The 17315-nt window shown below is 41.6% G+C and overlaps 1 protein-coding gene across 1 annotated transcript in view; it reads right to left on the bottom strand.

The window, feature by feature from the left end:
- Positions 1-17315, bottom strand: part of SI (sucrase-isomaltase) — a 632954-nt gene that overhangs the window by 515112 nt on the left and 100527 nt on the right. The window contains exons 8-9 of the mRNA XM_069213228.1: positions 14277-14376; positions 10193-10305 (exon numbers count right to left, since the gene is read on the bottom strand). Coding sequence (XP_069069329.1) covers positions 10193-10305; positions 14277-14376 — 213 coding nt within the window. The remainder of the gene's footprint in view (positions 1-10192; positions 10306-14276; positions 14377-17315) is intronic.

Here is a 17315-nt window from a genome sequence, read left to right as displayed (position 1 = left end):
ATTATTTTAAAAACTTGTGCCCTAGAGTAACTATGACTCACACCCCACTCATGCACAGTTTCTTCCTCAATTGTAATGTAAAGTCATTTTAATTATTAAACATTAATCTAACCACAGCCGTGTATGGCCAAAGGCCAATGCCCTATGACCACTAACCCCTGCACGATGCATGGCTTTTGGCCATGTTTTGCCAACCCTCTTTAACTACACCAACTCCATAGCATGCAAACCCTTTGGCCGGGCATGGCAGGGAATGGCCACAGGGCCTACTACCTCCAAAGGCGCTCATCCTCAGAAGGGTGTCTTCTGCTTTTGCGTGGTGGAAGCTGACAACTCCCACCAAGCAAAAGCCCATATAACATTGCTTTCAGCAAGGGTGAGCTGTCATATAGCTTTGAAGGTCATGTGTGCCACAAGGTCGGTGTAGTCAAAGGGTTTGGCCGCAGGCAGCACCCTCCCGTGTGTGAATACCTTGAGAAGTAGCAGGATCCAGCCCTGGGGTCCCTGTACATCCCCCTTTGTCATTTAAAATTTGCTCAGGGGAGGTGGTGGTTCCTGGGGCGTGGGGGTCTGTACAGCTCCCGCACAAACAACTAAATATGGTCTCCCCCCATAATTATAAAAGTATTTTGCCCCAGGAAGGTGATGGTCCCTGGGGCCCGGGGATATGTTGGACCCTCTCTATTATTATGAAAGTATTTCGCCCAGGGGAGGTGGTGGTCCCCGGGGCATGGGGAGCCATGTGGCCCACCCTGCATACTTGATATTTATGGCCCCGGGGAGCAGGTGCTCCCCAGTGCTATAGCAAGCCCCTTCTGTCCCCATCCTTCAAATAATACGTCCCTGGACCTGTGCTACCCGGAGCAAAAATATAATATTTGTGGTGATCTGTCAAGATAAGGTGGTTAAAAAGACTGCATTTCCTATTAAAATTCCCATAGGGATTTTAGATACAACTACAACAACTACATCCCAAACCGGTGGACTGCATGACACCAAATTTGGCAGGAAGGTAGCTCTTGGTCCAGAAAGAGTGCCTTTTGTTATTTGTTCTAAATCCGTTCAGTAGTTTTTGAGATATTAAAAGAAAAACAAATGTATATATCTGCAGGCATGAAGGATTCGCAAATAATAACAAGTTCAGCGGAGTCCCAGAAAAAAGAAAATGAAAAGGTGCAAGGGTAGGGACACCCTGACCCCTTAGCTCTGGTGCAGGGATCCCAGGCCACCCCGGTCAAAAAAGCACTTAAAAAAAAAATGTTGCCACAAATTTGTGATGGGTTCTCAAAACTGTGACAACAGTAAAAAAAAAAACACATGCACGGTCTCCTGCGCTTATTTAACTAAAGTCCCTGGGTGGGCCAGGTCTCAGGGGCAAATAATGATTAAAGGAGTGAGGCTCATGGGGCCCTTATTTATGCCCCAGAAACTGCAACCTCCCCGAGGCTCATATTTCATTACATGTGTGGTGGGGGGGCTTGCAGCCCCCTGCAGCATCGGTGACCACCATCTCCCTGGGACGAAAGATTAAATTAATGCACGGCGTGCAGCCCCTCCACTGCTCCAGGGAAAGCCGCCTTCCCAGGGCAATAATAAAATAAATATGAAATGCAGGGGTCAGACAGCACCCTCCGCAGCCATAAGGTCTGCCACTTCCTCAGGGCACATGATAAAATAAACACGGGGGTCGTGCAGGCCCCCGCAGCCAGAGGAACTGCCACATCCCGAGGACCCAGGATAAAATAACACAGAGGACCATGCAGCCCCCCACCGCACCCTGAGGACTACCACCTCGCCGAGGCACATGTTGAAATGAATACGGGGGCTGCCCTATGGACCACCACCTCTCCTGGGCAAAATATTAAATTAACGTAGGGGCCAGAGTGGCCCTCCACAGCCCTGGGACCACCACCTCACTGGGGCAAATGATGAAATAAATGTGGGGGGGCCTGCGTCACCCCCCCCACAACTTCAGGGACTGCCACCTCCTCAGGGCTGAAAAAAGGAATGAGGGGGATCTGTTGCAGATGCCCAGGGACCACCACCTCCCCAGAGGGAATACAACTTTAAAGAGGGGCCAACCGGCCCCCATCAAGGAGACATAGATGGCACCAGGGACCAACACCCCCGAAACAGCTCTCGTTTTCTGGAAGCAGAGGTTTCCTCTGTTTCCCTGCTTGCAGAGATGTGGACAGGGAAACAGAGGAAACAATTGTTTTCAAAGACAGGGAGCTGAATGTTTAGCAGCTCCCTGTCTGTGACAGCAATGCCGGCTCCCACAGAAGGTAGGGAGCAAGCTGAGACCTTGGTGGCCTTGAGGTTCCCCCCATGGTTCCACTGTATACTGGGTGCCATGCGGGGCACCCAGGACAGATGACTGGCCCCCAGGGGAGGGGGTCTCCAAGACCAAGATCAGCCCGAGGAGGGGGTAGTCCCCCTCCACCATTTATTGAAGGCTGGGGCCTGAGGGATGGGGTCCCCATGGGCAAGATCAGCCCGATGAATGAGGCTGCTCAAGCCCACCACTGAAATTGTAGTGGACCTTAGAGGATGGGGTGCCCAGGGTTGAGATCGGCATTCCTCCACACTGCACATTTAACCAACAAGGTAGCACTTACTAACTAACCAGTAGAAAGTGCTCCAGTTGGATAGACATGTAGGGCAAACTGTGGACTCTTGTTGGATAAATGAGCAGCAGAGCTTCATTTCTGGCTATTATTCTCATTAAAGAAAAATTTAATCTCAACAGAAAGCACTTTTTAAGAATAATAAAAAAACCTTATTCAATTTTTTTCATAGCAAACTCATAAAAGCATTGATGTTCAATTTGAAAAACAACAAATAAATCAGGTGGTACAATTCCAATCAGCAATGTGGTCAATGTGTCAGTCTATTAGAAATGCATTTTCATTCTTTGCTTTACAATAGTACATAAATACTTTGACATAATATTACAAATAAAAATAGATGGCAAGGATTGTAAGAACACATATGCTGGCCGACACTGGGTAAAGTCAAGAGATCGTAACAACGGCAAAATCACTAATTTTCATTCTGTCTCATACAATTTACAAGAAATAACTGTATGAACGGAACTTTGCATAGATTCATTATCACTCAGACATCACTCCAAAAAAGGTAGACCAATCATTCATATTTGGGAAGCTTATTAAATGATGAAAGATGTTGAGTTTAAATCGATTTAAATCAAATTTGTGCAGTGCACTGTTCATCTCTTTTAAATAGGCTTGCATACTATTAGATGTTAGTATCAACTGGTTATTCAATACACACCACTTGGGGAGTTCAGCGGACAATCTCAGATCTTCCAAAAAGGACAAGCACTCGTTTTTTAAGGACTTCCTTACAATGGTCTCTAAGCTTTCTGGCTGAATAAAATACTTTTGATGCCCCATATTGCACACACAGTTCTTAATATACTTTAGCCATGGAACATCTAGTGCTCGAGTCAATCTGAGACAATCCTTAATGATCTCATGATTCAGCCCCGCCTGCTCAGAAGTCCATATCTTATGCCATAATAAAATTGGTTGAATATTGGCCACATCAATTATGAATGGTACCCCTAGCTCGGCATGACACATATAGGATAAGCTGCTTGAAGGAAGACATAGGAGATAGCTAAAAAACTTCTATCACTTGCAGGGGATAGCAGTTGACATACTCCCAAAGACCTGCCCCCTCAATGCTGTTGAAAAGCACTTTGCCTTATAGGTGATAAACATCTCCATGATTGGTTTCTTTCCAAGTTTACGGACGAAGGTAGCATTGAGGAGGGCAGGGACAGGGCGGTGTCCCATTTTTCAGGAGATTTTTACATACAGCATTTAACATCCCACCCAAACTATTCATATATAATGAAAAAAGAAAAGGTGCCAGGACACAGCCCTGTCTCACCGACCCCCCAAATGCTAAATGGCTGGGTGCATTTGTCCTTTGTTCCATACCGCACCCTCACCCTCACCCTGCCTCGTTGACACAGTTGTGAAAGAAACTGAACAATGGAGGAATCCACGCTAAGGTTTGTCATAATCGACCACAACTTATTGTGAATCACACAATCAAAGGCAGCTGATAAGTTGCCAAAAAACTGAAATAAACTACTCTGTTTGATAAGACAATATTTCTCAATGAACAACTTAAGAATGAGACCCTCAATTGTACCCACTCCAGTTCAGAACCCATATTGTAAATCAAATAAAATATTCATGCCTTGAGCCCAAGCCTGTAATGATTCTAAGACAATACATCCAGACGCCTTTACCAGGGAATCTAATTAAGACTATTGGCTGGGGTGTGCCAATCCCCTTTTTAAACATGAGTACAATAAGTAAGTCTGACCATGTTTCCAGGAAGCCTACTTGACAATTGGTATTTAAAGCACGAGCGAGTAGTGGCCCCAAAGATTGGTATGAGCTTTAAATAAATATACAGAGATAAAGTAAGGTCCCAGAGCCTTCCCTCCTTTGCTCACATTTATAGCTTTAACAACTTCATCCAGTGTAAATGTGAGGCTAATGGCGGAACTGGAGGTAGTGACATTACTACTGGCCAGTTCCTCGTTCTTACACCTGCCTAGTTGGCCCTGATTATTCGAGTAAATAGCTGAGAAGTGCAAAATCCAGTCTACCTCGCTAATTGCAATTTCCAAATGAGGCCCTTCTTTGGATCTTAAATGGGAGAATTACACGCCAAAAGACAGAACTATCTTTACTGAATCTTGCCTCTTGCATTTGTCCCACAATTTCTTCCCTTAGGTCATTTCTCCACTGTTTCAATGCAAGCTTATAGTTTGTCGTTTTTGCCCGAATTTCACTAAGGCAACATCAATGTTTGCATAGAGCTACTTTCAATGTTCTATGCGCTCTTGAGCAAGGCTCATCAAACTACCCCTTCTCCTTTTGTTTACTTCCTCTTATGACTGCTACTAGGCCATCCTTGATATCCCTTGCAATCATTTGGAAGGCCACCAAGACTTTCTCTGGGCTAGTGTCAATATCTAAACAAACCTCAAAAGCCTCCTTATTTCCTCCTATTAGTTGTTTTAAAAATGTGTGGGGGTCGATTTGGGACCATTGCAAAGTATACCCAATAATACTGGAAATTTCCATAGTTGCTGTTGTACAATATTTTGGATTAGACATCCGGGTTAACATATCTTTAGTTGCTAAATCTGTATCAATACTCTGTGGATAATGATCGCTACATGCACTGCCATAAGTAGTACATTTTTCGACCCTTGTAGAGTGGCTGTTTGTGATGAAAACATAATCTATCACAGAGTTCCCACCTCTACCATTATACGTGCAGTTAAAGGGGAAAGGCAGAGTACACATTTCGTGAGAAAAAGCCAAATCATGATGAAATAATAAATCATTTAATTTTTTGCCATAAGAACTATGTAGGAAATGTGACTGACCCAAATTCTCACTGTCAGTTGGACAACACATCTTTTTGGGGTCTTTGGTGCACAATTCAATATTAAATCACATCCTGCACCATAATCACATCTGTACTAGCACCAGTGTTAGTAGTTTCATAGTCTTTGCCCACTTGGCACAAGACGGAATTCAGCTCCACCATTGGTACATTATTTTAAAAGTTAAAGTTAATTAGTAATAACACATAAATGGTTGAAAATTCAACTGTGACAATCTGATAATATGTTTTGGATGCCATTAAGGAAATGTTCAAAAAGGGCAGGTCATTTAAAACATAAATACATATTCCCCCCTTCGGTCCCCTCCAAAGTACATGGTACAGCGGGAAAGTGAAAAATCCTATATCCATTTAAATGGATAGGGTTCACTACCCAAGTCTCTTAAAGATGAAGGGCCTCATTTACAGCTCTGATGCACCACTTTTCTTGCATCACCCTGGGCCCTCCTAATGACATAATTGGAGCACTGTATTTACAAGACAGTGCACTATGGTGAGAAAGTGTCCACAACAGCGTCAGAAATTCTGACACTGTTGGTGTGTTAACCCTTATCATTGCTGAACTAGCATCAACATTTTGAAGCTTAATGCTAAGGGGACCCCACAGGAAAAAGCACAGCCTCCCTTTTAAAGTCTGGCCCTGAGGAGGTGTTAAAAAAAATAAAGCTATGCTGGTGCAGCATGGCGCAATGAAACGTTGTAGATTTCACTGCACCATTTCTGTGGGGCTTTTTACGAGGCAATGCCTACCTTGCATACATTATGCCTGGTACAGTTTTAATGCGGTGCAAGGCGTTACAAACTGGCGCAATAGTGACATTGCACCAGTTTGTAATTATGGCATGGGCCAAGGCGGTGCAAGGAGCTTGTAAATGAGCCCCAAAGTATTTTAAATATTGTTACAAAATCGACCCATACAACTCTTACGGTCTTATTTAATAGGTCTGCCACATTCCAATAAAACACCCTTAAACCACAGGTTCGCAAACACCCTTATGGCTCGTGCAGCTTTCAGAAGTGCTATGAGTCGAACCTTCTGCAAAGCAGACCCACTTCCTATAGATCCTGCATCAGGGGTAACATCGGGGCTAATATGACTTTCCAAAATATCAAGTGTCCATCCCATCAGGTCACTAACCCCACACCCTGGGCTTATCAGCAGAGGATTGACTCCCATGATGAGTCAATCCATACCCTCCAAATCTTCTGGATTTGCAAAGCAATTACTTGTAGTGAAAGGGAGGGGGCAATCAGAACCCTATTTAATCTCAGATTCATTTTGGCTTCTCCCATTTATCATCTGGTTGATAAAAGTATCCAAGGAGTAGAAGAGGTATACGGTTTGGGGATACCACAAGGGAACCCACTCTGTTTAGTAGGGTTTCTATGAAGTGAAGAGTTTTAATGGACAAAACCACACACCCTCCTTGCCATTTTTATGCCCTCAAATAATATCACATGTTAGCCCTGTTTTATTCCCTATCCATTGCGTGTTCCTCAGCGAGGCCCATGGTTCAGTTACCACTGTTGGTAAAATGGGTACATTAGCTAAAACAACCACGTACAGTGTTGCCGCAGGGGAAAAATCAAGGAAGTCACTAGGATTTCCAGCCTTATCTGGCAGAGCCATATTATTTAAAAAATCATGTGCTGGAGCACCATTCTCCGTACTTAAGGCACGCTTTTTAACAGGAGCCTGCAATACAGGCACGCAACCCTTAGAAATGTTTTTGAGTGATATAATACACCCCCCTGAATGCTGATGTGCTAAAACAATAGCACCCTGAGTCACGCCGTAGGTTATAATAATAGAGGCATTCTTCCCTGCTGGGGCCTACCTGCAACGGGTTCTCTGTTTGTGACTGCAGATTTTTTTTGTCTATGCAAGTAGAAGCAAGGTGTTCCACCTGGCTTATTCCTGCAGACAGGGAAGTCAATGTGGTGTTCACTAAAGATTCCAGTGTTTGCACTATGGTTAATAGTGCCTTTACTCCTCAGGTGATCCAGTTTTTCACAAGGTCTAAACTTGAAGGTGGTTTAGAACTGAACACTGCGTCTTTAACTTCCACTATATCGACCTCATTTAACGTAGAATGGGGCCCTGGGGTCCTGGAACGTTTTAGTGGAGGCTTGGGATAAGGTTCACAAACGGATATAGAATAAGCAATGCTTGATTACAACCATTGCTGCCCTTATCCTTAATATTTTTTGCCAAAGTTTTGGATAATTTTACTTGTTGGTCTGTATTCTACCAATAAGGGGAACATGACGGACCCTCTACACAGGTAGTTCTGGACTTCTCCACATTTCAGATTTGTTTTTCTATGGCTCCCATTGCCCCTGTAACATAAATCAATAGGTAAATGTGTGGTGTTCCCTCATCCTTGGCCTTAGTGCCAAACATAGAATGCTTCCTGTTTCCCATATTTTAATTCCACATGCAAGACTGTCTAACAACAGCTGTTGTGCACCCCCCCCTCCTTACTCAATGGTGTTAAGGCCAAATTATCAAGGGTTAACAAAAAATTATGAAATCAAATTATCAATTTATCAAAAATTACAATAAAAGTTGAAAAACTCATATAAACCAATATAACTCCCAGTTAAATTAACCCTCCAAGCCAACCAGTTCAATTCACAATATTTAGCTTTAATTATATTATATCTGTATGTTCACTGACCATAGGATCAAGTTCCTAGTAAACTATCACAGTCTTCGCATGGGTCACTAGTCAAGGCCAAGAGAGGTGGTCCTTCCCTGCCTCTTCCTGGCTCAAACGGGTGCAGGTAGTGTCCGCCGTTGGCCCGGGTTTTGCCCGGCTATGGCCAACACACGTCCCATGCCATGGGGGGGAGGCAGCGCTATATGCGATCTCCCCCTTTCTGCAGCTGCAGTGCAGCCGGCAATCTAGCAATGATGTACCCTGGGACTGGAAGTCCCACCAGGGCAATTCTCTCTGTCTACTGAGCGCCTCAGGCTGGCAATTGAGTCCCGCCCCACGGGGGGAGATGCAGTACTATAAGCGTGATGTAGCTGCCTCCCCTTCACCACAGCTGCAAAGAGGATGGCAGTCAGGTGATTATGGAACCTGGGACTGGAAGTCCCACCACAGTAAGTCTCTTAGTCTACTGGGTGCACCCTGGCCAGCAAATGAGTCCTGCATTGCAGGGGGAGAGGCAGCACTATATGCTCAGTGCAGCCACCTTCCCCCCTCCACAGCTGCAATGAGGCTGGCAATCAGGCGACGATGTACCCTGGGACTGGAAGTCCCACATGGGCAAGTCTCTCAGTTTACTGGGCACCCCCTGGTTAGCAAATGATTCCCACACCATAGTGGGAGAGACATCGCTATATGCATGTTGTAGCCACCTCCCCCCTCACCGCAGATGTAATGAGGCTGGCAATCAGGTGATGATCCACCCTGCGACTGGAAGTCCCACCAGGGCAAGTCTCTCAGTCTACTTAGTGCCCCCTGGCCAGCAAATGAGTCCCGCACCGCGGGTTGGGACGCAGTGCTTTATGCACAATGTAGGCCCCTCATCCTCACTGCAGCTACAATGAGGCTGGCAATCATTTGATAATGTACCCTGGGACTGGAAGTCCCACCAGTGCATGTCTCTCACTCTACTGGGTGCCCCTTGGCTGACAAATATTAACATAGCAGGTTCCCCAGTTGAAGCTCCACTTCTGGAAAGGACACATTATCCTAATTCCTCGGCTTCACGAAAACAAAGAAAGTGGGTTTACTGTGCTATTCCATATTGTCAAACGATATGAAATCCTTTGTGGAGGTATATGTATCTTTCAGTTAATGGAGTGCAATCAGACACTCTAAAACCCACTCTCACACCCACATGGACCCTTTCACACCAACTCTCACAATCAGGCAGACACTCTCACAGCCACTTTCACGCCCAGAGACACCCTCTCACACCTATTCTCACACCCAGAGAGACAGGTCCTGCTGCCAACTCCTGCTGTGCATGCCAAAGGCCGTGAACAGCGTGGAGTTGGGTAGATAGTGGGGTTGTCACAGAGATTGGCTAACTAATTTGTCTTAATGTATGTGGTGTTTTCCTTGATCAAATTACTATAAATTTAAGATTTCAGGTCAGAAGTGAATATTTCAAGAAAATCTCTATAAATTAACTAGAAAGTGAGAGCAGAAACAAATTATTTCTTTTCAGTTATGCAGCTTCATATAGTGTTTAGCCCAGGTCTTGCATCTTTCAAAATATCAAAACAAAGTAAATACTATGCAAGCCATATTGGATGGATTAAGTGCTGCCAATTATCCTGTTCTTCAATCAGTGGTTCAGATTTTTCAGTATGTTCTTCTTTCATTATGGCCCCAAAGGTGTCCATAAATTTAATCCAGGTATTACAAATCTTGTGATGGAAATAGATGGGCTGGTATCATATGCTCTGGTCATCTAGTCAGTTGGAAGGCTACTGGGGATAGCATTTCACATTTCTGTCATACATAATTGATTTAGAATTGTTCCCAAAGAATGGACTATTAGACTTGACTCTGGAGCTTGAGGATCTTTCCACTAGACTACGCCTTACATTCCTTATATTATTAATCAAATCTGTGTTCATCATGGCAGTTTGACATAGGTTAACATATCTTCATCCACATGAACAAACTATAGTTGTAATTGATTTATACAATTTTTACTTTTCACATTTACACTTTAAAAAAAGTAATTGTATGTTCCATGACCATACCTCTAAGTACTCTGCCACAACTTCTTCTGGAGTATTCCCTACCATAATGTAGAAATCCAGGATGCCCCCTATGGTTTTGTACGTAATTGCGGGAGCTGGTTGGAGTGTAACATCTGGGAGGCAAACACAACTAATTAGCTCTCAGCTGTGATTTCAGGAATTATTTACATTTGCAGATTGCATATATTATCGAAATAAACCATTCTAGTACACGGAGTAGATGTTTATGTTTATAAGTGTATCCTAATGCGCATTCAAATATGGTAATCGCAAATTCAAAAACATAGGGACCGGAGAAAAAACAACATGCAGTTCATTAGGAAACCTTAAACGTACTTAAACATTCCTGGTTTGGGTGATAAGAGGAGTGTTGTACACCAATCAACCAAGCAACCTAGCATTTATTGTAGGAATTACTGATGTGGATGAAAAAGTTATTCTTAATCGAAAAAAGAGCGTATAAATAAAATAAACGTGGCATCTGTGACCATTGAAGTATACCCGTTTAAAATAATAAAGTATGAGTATTGTTAAGAAATGTGTTTTGCCAACTCTCTTGGCAACAATTTGTTGTACATTTTCATAAACATGTAAACTATGCATGGACAGATATTGCACAAACACAAATATCTGTAACTTTGCCAAGATCATTTTGAAACTCATTATATAATGGAAATTTACCCACGATTTCGGTATACCATTTAGACTTCACCATGGAAATCTATGCAATTTGTGTAATTGTACACATTATTTACTCCTGTAGAAAAGTTAAAGTCATTGAGCCAACAAAGAAGGGGTGTGTGCAATTCTTTTCCAGTATATGCTCAAATATTAGCTCAAACTATGTCTGATTTGGTATATGTGCTGGAGACAACAGAGCTCGGGAGCACGAAGAGCTAAATACTGCCTTGTTTGTCCAAGTTTTGTTTTCTATAACGCACGCATTTACTCATAGATTTATCAAGTTGATACATGCACTGAAGAATGGAAAAAGAAATGCATAGACCTCTTCTGCCTTTGGCGCAGTGCTCATGATATGACCTCAAACGAGCAAAGTGTAAACAGTATGGTTACACCTTTGAAAAATGTGAAATTGTGGACTGTGAAGTGGAAGGTGGCTCTCATTAGAGTCACAAGGAAAAATGTGGTACTTCATACATGTTTGGTAATGGACTTCCTTCATGTAGATATGACTTCTGGAAAATGATTTCATAATTGTATGAAGTGCACAAAACATCAAAAAATCAACAGCTACACGCAGGAAGTCAGTTATGCATGGGCAATGAGTTTGTCAGGAAGCAGGAACCAAGCATATTGCAAGTAGACGTCTGTAACCCTTTGCAGGTGTAGCATATCAAAGCCGAAAAAGTGAATGAATTGTGTGAAAGAAATAGTCCTAAGACAGCTTTCCTCGTGAATATCATTATTTTCCTCATGTATTTTCAACAATGTGTAAGACTTATGTGCGGTAATAACATGCACACGGTCAGCTTTCTGAATTCGAGGCGCAGCTCTCCCAATGCTGGTGCATTGCTCTTGCTCCTGTCTTCATCTTACTTTTTCCCACGTTTTTGAGAGCCTTCTCCTTGCTTTTCCCTAATTCTAACTACTTTCACCTTGTTTTTCCCTTTTTTGTGCTTTCTCTTTCCTTTTCCCTGGTTTTCACTGCTTTCTCCTTGCTTTTTTCCCTCGTTTTTTGTGTGCCTTCTTGATTTCTTCATTCTCACTGCTTTATCCTTGCCTATTCACACTTTTTGTGCAGCCTTCCCATGCAACTCCTGGACCATCACCTCACTTTGTAATTTTTTAAGGGGGCCTCAATACCTGGCTGTTTGAATGAGTCTCTGTGACTTGCCAGCGCCTCGTTACCCTGCAGGGTGATTAGTCATGCTTTACAAATTCAGATTGAATGTCTGATTGAATGATTAGTAGTTGTCATTTTGATCTAAATGAGGTATCGTCCATTTAAAAAGGAAGGCCTGGATTTGCAATGTATTTCCTTCCTAACGTTTCGCTTAATCATAAAAAAACATTGTAATTTATAAATGTGATGATGAACCATAATTATCAATTTTGCTTCTATGCTATGTCTAAAGCCATCAGTTATACCGGAGTAAAATATGGAATTGAACATTCAGAAATGGAAAATGGTGGAAGTTCCTGGATGGATTTACCAATGAGTAGGGAAATTAAAGGGGCTTTGTCAAGGATGTTCTATGCAAACAGTTTGTATGCTCCCAAAATTAGTGGAATTAAAATTAATTCCAAAATTAATGTAAATGCATTTTCGATGCTGAAATGAATTCCCTAATTACTCCTACATGTACCGTACTGAGGGGCATATTTACAAGCCCCTAGTGCCACATTGAGCCACATTTGCGGCATTTATTTTGACCTAAATATGGTGTTAAGATGGCATTTCCCACCCGCCATATTTACTAAGAAGTGCAATGCTTGCATTGCGCCACTTTGTGAACCCTTGTGCCACATTCTGCCTACGCCAGGCATAATGTATGCAAGGATGGTGTTCCCCCATTAGGGGGGCTGAAAAAATGGTGCATAGAGTAAGCGTTTAAAGGGGGCATACCATTATTTAAAATGGTCCCCTATGTAATCTGCAGGAGTAGCGCCAACATTTTGATGCTACTCCTGCAGAGTACATCAATAGAGTCACAAAAATGATGGCATTGCCCCCTACCCTGCGCCATGGTGCGCCGTATTTTAAATACAGTGCACACATGGTGGCGGCCAGGGGGCACTAAGGGGTGCAAGGAAAGTGGCACTACACTGGGTGCAGTGCCACTTTCCTTAAATCTGCCAGAGTTGGGTAAAAGTGGTGTAAAGTCCATAATCAGATCAAAGGTGGGAACACGAAGTCTCAATGCTTTTTGCTGGGAATGGAAAATATGGGGAGAAATGTACATCGGTGGACTTGTAGTGTGCTGTGTACGTATTGCAGAAATAGTGCATGAATTCTGGCATACAATTAGTAATCAATCAAATGTCCCTGAGTACCTTTACCATTGTTTTAGGCATGCATGGGTTGATAGCGCAAACACAGAAATGCTGAAGCAATTAAATTATGTTGTAAGGATACAAAGAAGGTTTTTTTCAATACTTTTCTTGCTAGATATCAAACATTAGCTCTACATTTTTTACCATTCAAGTTTTCATTCAGACTATATTAATTTGCACCAAGGTTGAAAATGTATTTACCAGCCATCCAATGCAGAAACAAATTTTGGACTGAGTACTGCGATTTTTTAAATCTTCAATCTTTCAGTTTTTTCAGTCTTCAGTATTGTTCATTCTTCAGAAATTTTTTCATTTTCTTTAGATAAATGTCAGCATATGCAAACATTGTTGCAAAATTGCACCTTTGCAGTTGACCGTTTATTTACGCTTGAATGAATGCAGAGTAAGCGTATGGGTGAAATAAACAAGAGACTGCCAATATTCTTTGTTGTTTTATATAGGTGTGTCTGCAATAGTTTACTGACATCACCATGACAGAAGTGTTGACTTTTTCAAAACAACCATCTACCCAACTCCGTTCCATTCCCTAATTTTGTGGAACCGATCTGTTTAAGCTTAGGTCATTTGTTGTTTTAGTAGAAATTCGTGTTTTATAAAAAATAAAAAAAAGGCTCCCAAACTGGTAACATAGGAGAGGACACACAAAAACACAGCGAGGCCGTGCTAAAAACGAGATGGAAATCCGGCAAGAATGTATCATTGATTGACTGAAGCAAAATATATATAAGCTACTCGCATAGAAAAAATAAATGAATAGACAATGGCTTAACTATAAGTAAGCCCATGTCCAAGAAAGGAATGAATGAAGATGAGGTCGTTAAAGTACCCACATGCCTAGGTTTATTTGGGGCACAATCTTGAAGATGAGAAGAAAATCGATATGCATGCATGTGGCTACACCACACTCTCCATGAATGCCTCGTTAGTTTTATGAAGGAATGTATGAAAACAGAATTGTGTACCTTTAATATAACGGGATTTCATAAACACAATTATTACAAGGATTACCAGTGTAAATTATCATTAGCAATACAAAAATAATTCTTACCCATGGCATTACTATTCATTAGGAAAACTCCAAATGCAGATCCGTCCTTATCTTCTAGGCACATGAAGAACGTCTGAGCACCATACAGGTTATACCCATCCTACAAATGCATAGGCCCATTAATGCATAATAATATTCACAGTCAATATTTTTATCAAATGACAAGCAATTTATGATATATATGTGAGCGCAAAGAAAATATTATGAGATTATCAAAGTTAGACTCTTGAAGTGCAGTGATTTTTTTACAGAGTACCACACCAAATCAGTCGGGTTAATGGTAGCATTATTTCCTATTAAAAGGAGAACATTTTTGCATGAGTTAATTGACATAAAACATATATATTTTTCAAAATGTGTATTTTTTATCCGTGAAACACTATACCTTTGTTTCCATATTGTTATGTATTTATATTAGTTTTTTTTTGCCAAACAGTATTAATGTGCTTTGTACAGAGCATAGAACACATAAACAGCTGAACTAGCTGAGATTGCTTAAAACTGAAAGAAGAGAACCTTATTAGTACTTGCACGGAAAAAGTGACGCACCAGCAGCATAAGGAGCTTGTAAATAAGCGCCTATGGTCCAGATTTAAGAAAAGGGGCACTTTTCTTGCGCCCTTTTGCTCCCCCCCCCAATGCCACCATGTGTTCATCATATCTAAGATACGGTATACCATGGCAGTAGTTAGGGGAACAAGCATCAAAAGTTTTGACGCTATTTTGGAGCTTTGCTGTGTTGACGCATATATGCTTATTAGAAATTATCAATAAAATGCATATATGTTATGATTTACAAAAGTTCATAGGGTAATTAATCGTAGAGAAAAATTAATGTGTATGGTTGAAAATGTGCCCATGGGGTATGTCAGCCACTAATACGAACTTGTACTAAAATAACTAACAAATGTATGAAATAATGAAAATGTATATGAATAATGTAGTAATATGTCATATTAAGATGTATAACCTATGTTTTGCATTATATTGTAGAATTAACTTAGCCAAAGTTGTGGCTTAGTTTTACCAGGCCTCATGCAGAAGCTGAATCAGTAGAGCATGCTGGAGAGAAGTCAAAAGAGTAGACTGAGCTTGAACCACCCTGTGTTAAAGTTTGCTTAGCTAGAATTTTCTGCAATGTACCGACGGACAGGAGATGATGGAATCAAATTGAAACAATTATGTGAAGAGTAGACGAGATGTACTTTCCCAGGACTCAAACAATAGAAGCACTGACTGGAGAAGACGAGGCAACATTTTCAATACCTGATGAGCCGGATGATGATGCCATTGTACAGAGAACCAATCAACTAATTGGGGATGGAGAAATATTAGAACTCATAGATTTGTGAAATTAATTTGATAGGTTAGAGTCATATCTGCTGATTGACTGACCAATTAGGAATTAGGGGGATTGACTGAAAAATTCTTATAAAAAGTCATGACAAAGGGCTAAAACTTCAGATGTGAGGGGAGAATTGGTGACGTCAAGAGACGCAGTTTGAGTTTCTGTCATTGGGCTTATGCTCTTGAGAGCCTGATGCATTGCTGATCGATTGATGACCGAAGATGAATATTGACTTTGTTGCTGATCCATCTCGTAGATAGGTAGCTATGAAAATGTGACTGATTAGCTTTTGTGCTTTTCTTTCTAGGTCCCAACTGTGCTGTTTTATAGTTTTCTCTTAGCTAGATGTTTTCCAAATTCATGTTTTCTAAATTATTTTTGCATGAAGTCCCACATTCTAAATGCCAATCAGAGTTAGGTAGGGGTCCTTTGGGTGACGTTGACGATGAAAAATGATTGACGGACTGATTGCTGAACACTTTATTAATGCTGTCTTATTCATCTTTGTTTGCTTGTACTGAAGCATTCAAGCATATGTTTTCTCAAGTTATGTTTAGATTATGTTATTGGTGGTCATTAATGAACTAATTCTGAGTTGATTAAATAAAGTTTGATCTAACTTGATGACATAGTATTGTAATTAATAGGGAAATACAATCAATAAAACATAGGATTGAGTTGTGGTTATTCAAGAAATGTTGATATATTGCCTCATGCTTAAGGGTTCTCTTTGTGGTTGGTAATTGATTACATTAATAATCCATGTTCATTGACTACTATATAACTAGGATACTCCATGCGATCCAAAAGGTTCATCGGCCTATACGCATCCCCTTGTAAATTTACTTACTAAGGACCAGGTGCGCTTGCAGCTGGATTAGCGCAAAAAATGTTGACGCTAATCCTGCAAAGCCCATTGAGGCCAATTGCAAACAATGGCATGCTTCCTTTTAACGCCTGCTCTGAGTAGGCATTAAAAGTGCTGAAATAAATGACGCAAAGAAATCTAGATTTTTTTGCACCATTTTTATGTCCCCCCCCCAATGGGGCAACACCCTATTTGCATATATTGTACCTGGTGTGGCGATTTTGGCCTCGTTAGGCCACATTAGCCTCAAAAAATGAGGCTAATGTGGCACAAGGAGGCAATAGGGGGTCTTAAATCAGCCCCTATGTGTTTCAGACTTGTGAACAATTGGTAAAGATCACCTGTGTTAAAAGATGCTAATACATCCTGAAGACTGAGTAGACTGAATTCCTCTCTCATCTAGAATGTGGAGCATGCCATAAAGTACTATTTGAATAGAGTATGTGCTAGTGCAGTGGTTCCCAAACTGTGCGCCGCGGCTCCTTGGTGCGCCGTCAAAATTAGCCAGGGGCGCCGCACACAGTCTGGAAACCACTCGGAGGTGCTTTTAATCGGTAGATTTTCACCGTGGTTTTGGAAACAAAACCCCCTGCATTAATTATTGTGACCAGCGGAGGGCGCCAGAGTACCATTAATAATATCCCTATGACAAAAGAAAAGAAATAATTTAAAATAAATGGTTTTCAGGAACCTGAACGAGAGAATTAAGAAGTCAAATTGTAAATAGTGTAGGTACAGGTACAGGCTGGGATTACGTTCCCCCACCCGCCAAAAAAAAGTAACATAATGGGGAGCCGTGGCCAACACGGCCAATAGGTCAAAG

Source organism: Pleurodeles waltl, chromosome 11 (assembly GCF_031143425.1).
Source record: "Pleurodeles waltl isolate 20211129_DDA chromosome 11, aPleWal1.hap1.20221129, whole genome shotgun sequence".
Taxonomy (NCBI): Eukaryota; Metazoa; Chordata; class Amphibia; order Caudata; family Salamandridae; genus Pleurodeles; species Pleurodeles waltl.
This window is presented reverse-complemented; position numbering and strand designations above follow the sequence as displayed.